The sequence below is a fragment of the Coenobita brevimanus genome, chromosome 74 (genome assembly GCF_032717465.1).
Source record: "Coenobita brevimanus isolate Jiangsu-jjx chromosome 74, ASM3271746v2, whole genome shotgun sequence".
Lineage (NCBI taxonomy): Eukaryota > Metazoa > Arthropoda > Malacostraca > Decapoda > Coenobitidae > Coenobita > Coenobita brevimanus.
In genome coordinates, this window is record NC_137027.1 from 36,569,873 (window position 1) to 36,579,000 (window position 9,128).

General features: G+C 46.1%; 1 protein-coding gene across 1 annotated transcript in view; it reads left to right on the forward strand.

Moving 5' to 3' along the window:
* Positions 1-917: 917 nt before the first annotated feature.
* LOC145407832 (uncharacterized) overlaps positions 918-9,128 on the forward strand; it is a 188,793-nt gene continuing 180,582 nt past the window's right edge. The window contains exons 1-2 of the mRNA XM_080278689.1: positions 918-984; positions 5,232-5,756. Of these exons, the coding sequence (XP_080134815.1) occupies positions 918-984; positions 5,232-5,756 (592 nt within the window). The remainder of the gene's footprint in view (positions 985-5,231; positions 5,757-9,128) is intronic.

A 9,128-nucleotide genomic window follows, 5' to 3' on the forward strand; every position in this document is an offset into this window, starting at 1 on the left:
AACGCCTCCAGGTCCAAAGGTCTCTCAAGCCAACTAAATAGAGGATAGCAAGTATTAAATATATAAGAAGCCATTCTGTTGAGAGAGCTGCATACAAACGACATCCTTTTGTTTCTCTTCCTGAACGATGGAACCCATAACTAGGCGAGGGTGATCAGTCTCTTGCCCTCTGGAAGCATATACGAGAAAAACCATAGTAATCTTAGATGGGATGAGGGATGGAGGAAAGGAGTGAAAGAGGGACGAAGAGAGAGAGAACGGGAGGAAAAGGAGAGAGAGAGAGAGAGAATCGAAGACTGAAACAATGATCAGTGAACTCTAACCATTCCTCGTATTTAACCCATTATGTGTCGCATCCTGTTGTAGTGCCTTCACCTACTAGATCTTTGGGAGGGAATGAATTATACTTAAGATCTTTGGTGAATACGCACCTGGATTCCAAATATTCAGGTGATGAGAGTTTTGTGAACCTGTCAGTCTGCAGTACGCCCACCTCGACCGCCATGTAGGGGAGAGAAGAGAGGGGAAGATAAAGATGGAGTGAGAAAGGAAGGAAGAGAGGAAGGGGAGAGCATTTTCATGGGGAAGGTAAAGATGGAGGAAGAAAGGAAAGAAGAGAGGAAAGGAAGGGTATTTTCATCTACCATTATCTAAACAGTGCATTTTTCTTGATTTTGTGTGGTAGTTTGGGAGAGAAATAAATGGCGGAATGATATTTGTGTTAGATCTTTAAGGAAGGTAAGTAGAGAGAAAGACTGAGAGCCAATGTTTTATGGCCATGAAAATAGGTCCTGAAACGCCTTGAAACTAAGACTGGATGACACGCAAAACTACGAAACTTGAAGGTAGGGGAAGGAAACTGTAAGTAGGAGTTTAGTTTCAGTGGGGGGACAGAAGAAAGAAAGAGAAAAGTATGGATGAACGAGCAGAAATTCAAAGAGAAGAGGGAGGAGAAGGAGGAGGAGGAGATATCTGAAGGCACAGGTGAATCTTTAACCCCATCAGCATAGGGACATCACTTTTTTTTTTTTATATACCTCTTGCTACTTCCAGAGAGTATATGCAACTTTGGAGAGCCCCATAGGAGAAAACTTAAGTGTGTTCAAACCCTCCTGATGGGAATGTCAATCTGTAGGTGAATAAAATCGTCTGGAAATAACTCGAGAAAAACAGTACATAAACACAAGATGACGGGATTTCACGGCCCTTCGGTTTATTCCCTCGATGTGGTGTGTGGGAGGAGGAGGATGTGTGTTGTGGTGTGAGAAGATGGTATGGTAGGCGAGGTGGGGTGGTGTAAGGGAGTGATTATGTGGGGTGTGGTGTGAGGGGCTGGTAAAGTGTGGTGTGGTGTGGTGTGGAAGTATGTGGTGTGTGGTTTCGCTGAGATACCCCGTGCCCAAAAATCCTTAGTGCGAGACAGACGAGCAGAGCCGCCCGTAGAGATACCCCGGTATAAAAAAATGCACCATTGTAGGGAAAGGTAAAGAAACTAAAGGAAACACGAGCCTGAGAACTTGAAGACGAGGGAAACTTCAAGGTGGGATTTGGGTTCAGTGGGAGGAAAGATCGCCCTAAATCCGACCTTGTTTGGTTGAGAAAGACTAAAGTAATCTTAGCTAGGTGGAGGGATGGAGGGAAGGGAGGGGATGAGAGAAGGAGGGAGGAAAGATGGAAGGAGGGAGGTAAAGAGGAGTGGGGTATGGATGGAGGAAAAGGAATAAAAGCTTGTGTTATGGAGAGAGAAAGGGAGAGAGGGAGAGGAGAGGGAGGGTATAATTGATGGAGGGAGGAGAAAGGGATGGAAGATGATGGAAGGGAGAGGGGTGGAGGTACAGGGAGGGGGGGAGGGAGACAAAGAACGAGGGATGGAAAAAGAGAGGAATTTTGGGATGAATTCGACCATTATTTAGGTAAAGAAAAACCACAGCAGTCTTAGATGGGGTGAGGGATAGAGAAAGAGGGAGGGAGAGAGAAAGTAAGAGAGGAAAAGGAAGGTAAGGGGATGTGGGGAGAGAGAGAGAGAGAGAGAGATAGTATGGAAAACTAAAACAGTGATAGGCCTCGTTAAAATAAAAGAAGAGGAGGAGGAAGAAGAGGAATATAAACAGGAGAATTAACAGATTTCAAGATTAAGAGGAAGAAAGACAAAGAGGAGGGGAGGAGAAAAAGAAAGAAGAGAAAGAATGAAAAGAAAACTAGAGAAAGCAGTCGTGAGTAGTGAAAGAATAAGAAGAGCAAGAAAACAGAAGGGACAACAAAACAAGCCAGGAAGAGGAAGGAAAAGGTGTAGGAGGAGGAGGAGGGGCAGAAAGAGGAGGAGGAGCAGGAGCAGGAAGAGGTGGAGTAGGAGGAGCAGGAGGAGCAGGAAAAGGAGGAGGAGGAGGTGGACAGATGTAGGGGAAAGAGGAAGAGAAAATGGACTTAATAAAAATATAAAGACAAAGAAGGAAGATGTGCAAAAAGCGAGGAGGAAGAAAAACTGTAGAAAAGAAGAGGAGGAGAAGGGTAACGAAGAAGATATATAAAGGAAGCCAAGAGGAAGAACCAAGAGGAAAAGGAAGAAGGCACGAGGAAGAGGGTGAAGGAGGGGAGAATGGGGTTTGGGGGCGTATCCAGCAAGTCGATCTAACAATTTACATAGTAATGGGGGGACATTGGTGACGCTGGAGAGGGAGGGGGGAGAAGAGGGAGGTGAGAAGGAGAGAAAGTAAAGGAAAAGATGCTAGAAGGGAGAGGAGGAGGAATCAAGGAAGGGAGAGAGAGAGAGAGAATAGGGAGGGGAGGAAAGGAGAGAGCAGTCTAAAAGGGAGGAATTAAGGGGGGAGAGGAATGGCAGAGAGAGATGGAAAGGAAAAAAAGTGGAGATAGTGGAAAAGGAAGAAGATAAAAAGAGGGAAAAAAGAGAAGGAAGAGAGGATGAGATAGAGAGGGATGGATTGAGGAAGAGAAAGGAAAGGCAGAAAGGAACGGGATGGGAAAGGGAGAGGAGAGAAAAGGAGATTGAGAGGGGAAACCAAGCAGGGGGTGCGTGGTAGAGATGGGAAGGAAAGAGGAAGGAGGTCGGGAGAGGAAAGGGAAAAGAGGTAAGGAGGGAAGGATGGAACTGGATGGGAAAAAAAGGAAAAAGAGACGGAGAGAGAGAGAGAGATAAATAAGGAAAGAGTCGAAGGAGGAGGGGAGAGAGGGGAGAGGAAAGAATGAGTGGGAAAAGGGGGAATGGGAAAGGGAAGTGGGAAAGGGGAGAATAAGTGAGAGGAAGAGGGTAGAGGAGGAGAAAGACGACGGAGGAGTGGAAGGGAGGAATCAAGGGAGGGAGAAGACATTGCAGTGGGAGGGAGGGGGAGGGGAGGATAGGGAGGGGTGAGGGGTGAAAAAAAGGGGGAAGGGAGAGACGGAGGTAAAAGTCAGTTCGAATGACCTGACAGAAGAAAAAGGTGGGGAGAGAGAGAGAGAGAGAGAGAGATACCATAAGGCGAAAAGAAACACTATCGATATCATTCTTTTCTTTGTACTAGAGATACACAGATCACACTAATCCTCGGCTTGTACAAAGAAGGGTAAGGATAATAATGGAAGGGGGGAATAAAGAATAATAATGTAGTATGAGAAACATAAGACTTAACCTAGATGAAGCCAAAAACGAGGAGGAAGAGGAGGAAGCCCGAGCACTTCTTTCTTACTCCATTATGCACTCAGACGGTTAGATTAAGCTTATGAGAGGCCCAATTTGGTGAGAGGTTAAATGAAGGCTGTGTCTAGCCCCTCCTCAGCTCGAGAAGACAATCAGTGACTAAATCGTCTGAAAATTGCCCCAACAGCTTAGAAAAACCGTCCTCAGGTGGGTTTTACCTCTGTACTACGTTTACTATTATCAGTTTTTTTTTTTTTTTTTTTTTTCATGCCTTCTCGAAGTGGAGTTGTGTGTGTGTGTGTGTCCTTGTCCGACTCTGGGCATAGGCATCACAGCCCGTTCCCTTAGGTCAAACAGTCTTCGTATTTACCATATACCTTCACATACCAGTAATACTCTTACTAGTAGTGTCCTTTACTCAGCTGAATAAAATCGTCTGGTAGCAGCAAGAATGATGCAGAAATGTTGCCATCGGGCTGAAAGGGTTAATGATTCTGAAAAGGTGGGCAAAAGGATATAAAAACAAAACCACCCAACCCTTCGGAAATCATCTTCTCATGGTCTGAACAACTCTATACTGCTTGTACACTAACTTGTCCCAGATTTTCGTCCTTTTGTTGATAATTTTCATGTAGCTCTGTGGCAGGAGACTATACCACGGCTCTACATAGTTCCCAAGGCACTTCTTTGTGACTAGCATGATAATTTAGTGTCAGTCTGTTCTTACAACTCAGCATGCAAGATGGAGAGATGGGAATTTTAGGCCAGCTTAGAGAAAAAAGAGTATAGGATTCAATTCCAACTAACGCCAGACGATTTTATTCAGCTGGGAATGAGTCATAGAAGCCTGAGTCTCTAAACCTCACTTGGTCGAAATTATAGTCCTGTCATTTATTCCAACTAACGCTAGACGATTTTATTGATCTGAAAGTAAGTATGAGAAGCCTGTTTTATTGCTGGTCAAAATCTGTTGTTCTGTGTATTTTTCTAACTTCTGTGTTGCAAGTGACTGTTGGTACTGTACTGTGGTGGTTTGTGTGATGTGGTCAGGTTGTGAGTTATGGTGTAAAGTGTTTGTATGTCTGACAGTGTGTGTGGAATGTATAGTGGATGGTGAGTGAATGGATGTGTGGCCCAGTTCTGCCGTGAAAGAGGTTGAGTTTGAGTTAGGATGATAAAAATGACACAGGTAATGATGATGATGATGATGATGATGGTAAGGGAAACATAATGACAGTTATTAGATGAAGTTGTAGGATGATGACAGCGTTGATACTGATGATGATGGTAAATATAACTTTCAGTATGTTAGCATTTTTCTGCTACCTCATATGCTTATTCTATTTTGTTTATAATATTATTTTAACATTATACAGTGTTATTATGTAAGTTAATTGATGTTTCTGAGTTTGTGTAATTCTTGTGACTGTTTTTATTCTTGCATTTCAGGAGATGTGGTGGTGGTGGTGGCGAGGGGCTAGTCGGCTGTCCCTACTTCGCCCCTTCATCCTCCTCCTCCTCCATTTTACCTCCCTGGTTCTCTCCCTCCATCCATCCGACCCCCCAAAGTCCCCCAGGCCGTCCCTCTACCCCGTAGGCCACCCCTTGGCTTACGCTCCCGGCGCCATTCACAAGCTACAGCAGGACGCAAGAGGGGGCGCTGATGGCAACGCATTTTTGGATTTCTACGATAGTTTTCACGATGTCGGGGAGTCGTGGGAGGAGGACGAGGGGTGGTGGGACGGTGTGGAGGAGGTCGTACTCACAAACTCCTTCGCGGACGGCTTCTACGACCTCTACGACGACCAGGACTACGACCTGAACTATACCTGTGCCGATGCTCTCCCATGCGAGGACTTGGCAACTTGGTCCCCTCCCCCGGACAGCATTCTCTCCCTCCCGCCTCCTCCCGTCCCTCCCTTCCTCCGGAGCGCCATAGGGAGGCTGCAGGAGGAAGGAAAGAAACTGAGGGCAGAGAGGGAGGAGGAGGAGCAACAGAAGCAGCTGGAGGAAGAGGGAGATGCTGGAGAGAAAGAGGAGAGGTGGAGCCAGGATGAGTGCTCCCTCTGCGAATGGGCAACGGGTGGCAATAACACCATCGACCTTCTTCCTCCAATACAAGGTAAGAGAGCGCTATCTATCAGTTTGTTTATCTGTGTACATATTTATCTTTGTAACTGTCTGTGTTTATGTTTATGTGTTTGTCAGTGTCTGTATTGCTCTTTGTTAGGCCATATCAACAGTATTTCTTTCGTTTTTTTTTCTTCTGTTATCCAGACGCATTTTCAGTTTGAAGCCATTCCTTTATTTCTTCACCAGTTTTCTTCAAGCCTTTAACGCTTGTTCCTAGCGCCAGTAGCTCCTGACACATTTTTTTCATTTTATTTTTATTGGGGCCTTTTCAAGGACTTTATAAGGTCAAACGTCAAACCATATAAACAGGCAAATTTTGATGTCTTATCGTTGGAAACGGTTATTGTAACCCTGATAATGAAATAAGAAAAAATGCATCATTTTAACAGATGCACTCGGATAACCAATCAGCTGCCAGCTTTCGAGAGCTTAAGGCTCTTCTCTTCCCAGAAGAGATCGAATATACTTTGGTCTCTTTTTCCCTCCGTCATTAAATTTTTACTCCTTTCCCCGATTTACTCTTTTTTTTTTTTTTTTTTTTTTTTTACAACTTGACAACCTACCCCCCCCTCCACCCTGCCTCACTGCTTCTCCCTCTGCCTTTATGTGCCTACCTCTGTCTTCTTCCTGCCTGATCATCTGCCTCCCTTGCCTCTCTTAGTACACGTGTATCATTCAGCCCACTTCAGTTCCTGCCTCTCCCTATCTTGTGCCTAACCGTATCACTCCCTGCCTATCCGTGTCCCTCTAGGCCTTCTCCACTCCTTCTCCTGCTTCTGCCCTGCTTGCTTCGTCGTAACCTCCCCCTCCTTCCTTCGACTCATCAGGATACGTTTCTCTTACCACACCTCTGTCACTCTCCCTCTCCCTCTCCCTCCCTCCCTCCCTCCCTCCCTCCCTCTCATCCTTTCCCCAGTCCTCCCTGTCCCTCTCCCTCTCTTCTTGCTTCATTTTTACTCCCTCCCTTCTTCCTCTCATATTCCTGTCTTCCTTGTAAATTCCTCTCTCTTTCCTCCCGCCATTCGTCATCCTTCCCTCCTTCCATCATCCTTCCCTCCCTCCCTCCTTCCCTTTCCTTCTCTTGTCTCTCTCTCCTCCTTCCTGTCCCCTTCCTCACCTTTTTTACTCTCTTTTCTCATACCATCCCACATCCTTCTTCCCTCAACCATCCCTATCTTTATTCCCCCCATACACTCCCCTTTCCCACCATCCTTCTTCCTCTCCCTCCTTCCCTCCCTACCCTCATCTCCCCTTCTTCCCTCCCTACCTCCCTCCATCCCTCATTCCTCCCTTCTCTCCTTCCTCCCTCCCTCCCTTCCCTTTCTCTCATATTATTCTTTCTGTCACTTCTGTACTCTCCCTTCCCCTTCCCCTTTCCTCTCTTCCTTCACCTCCCTCTCTCATGCTCTCTGTCCTTCTCTCCCCCCCTCTCTCCCTCCCTGTCTCTTACTATCTGTCCTTCTCTCCCTCCTTTCTCCCTCCCTTCTCTCCCCCTCAACCCCAAGGCTGAACCAGATCACCTTACTAAATCAGTGTTAATGAGAGACACACCCTACCTGCATTGTGGAGAGAGAGAGAGAGAGAGAGAGAGAGAGGGAGGGAGGGAGGGAGAGAGAAGTGAGAGGGAGGCAGTGGGGGGGTACATGCATGGGTAGGCAGAGAGATTCAGGTAGTGGACGTAGAGGTAGGTTTAATGAGGAGGAGGAAGACGGTAAAGGTAGAGAGGAAGGGAGGGGAAGAGTTAGGTACGGAGGGAGAAAGAAATGAAGGAAGGAAGAGGGAAAAGACGAAGGAAGGAAGGAAGCAATGAATGAAGAAAGGAAACAATGAAGGAAGGAAGGAAGGAAACAGTGAATGAATGAAGGAGGGCAGGAGGGAAGGAAGGAAGGAAACAATGAATGAATGAATGAAGAAAAAAAAGATTAAAACTTACAGATTATCTCCACTCGTTGGTCGGTGCGGAAGGAGAAAGGAAAGGGAGAGAAGGAACGGAGGGAGGGAGGAGAGAAGAGAGGAGAGTGGTAGGCAAGGAGGGAGAAAGAAATGACGGAAGACAGAAATGAAGGAAGGAAGGAAGGAAAGAATGAACGAAGGAGGGGGAAGGAGAGGGAGAGGGAGCGGGGAACGGAGGGAGGAAAGACAAGCGGGGGAGAGAAGGAAGAAGATTGTGAGTGAGGAAGGAAGAGGTGAAGTGAAAGGACTGGGGGAGAGGTGAAAGAGAGGAAGGGGGGAGGGAGAGGTAAGGATGATGTTGGAAGAAAAGAAAGAAAAAGATGGAAGAGATAGACGCAAAAGCGATCTACGTTTGCTCTCTCTCTCTCTCTCTCTCTCTCTGTAAACTGACTTTTTTTTTTGTCCTGTACTCTATACATTTCCTTTCCTCCCTAATTCCACATTAGAATTTTTGTTCTACCCTGTCGCTCTTTGTATACCGTACTTCTTTATCTAATTCTTTCTTTCTTCATTCATTGATTTCATTCACTCCTTCCCTATGTTCGTTCTTTCTGCCTTCCTTCTTTCCTTCTATCTCCCCTCCATTTATACTCCTTCAACCCCTTTGGTATATCGTTCCCCCCCCTCCTTCGTTCTTTCCTTCTTTCCTTTTTTCTTACTTCATTTATCCATTATTTCATGAATTCCTTTTATTTATTTCTTCTCATGTTTTTTCCTCCCTCCTTCCCTTCCTTCCATCGTTCGTTCCTTCTTCTTTCTTTCCTTCCCTTCTTCCTTCCTCACTTCATACACCAGTTCCTTCATCTACTTTATCCCTCGTGAATTTTTTTGTCATTTCACCTCCCTTCTCCCTACTTCCTGCTCTCCCTCCTTCCTTCTATAAGAATCAGTCTTCCTTCCTTCCTTCCTTTACTTCCCCCTCTTATTCCCTTACTACATATATTCCAACCTCTTCTTTCTGTCCATCCACCCTCCCCTTCCCTCCCTCCAATAACCATCCGCTTTCTTCACACTTCCTCTCTCCTTCCTTTCTTCCTCCTTCCTTCCTTTTTCCGTTCACTCTTCTTGTCCTCCCTCTTTATATTCTCGTTCCTTCACGCCTTCCTTCGCATACCTCCTTCCGTCTCCCCTTCAATTCCCTTTTCCTCATATCATTTCTCTTTTATTCTCCATCCTTTACCCTCCCTACTTCCTTCCATTCTCTTGCCTCCCACCTCCGTCCCTCCTTTCCTCCCTAGCCAAACCCTTCTCATTTTATGGTAAGACTGAGTAATGAAGGAATATTGGTCCCTCCATCCTCCTCTACCTCCCTTCCTCCCCCTCTCTCCTCCTTCTCTCCCTCCTTTCCTCCCCCTCTCTCCTCCTTCTCTCTCTCCCTTGCTCCTCCTCTTCCCTCCCTTCCTCCTCT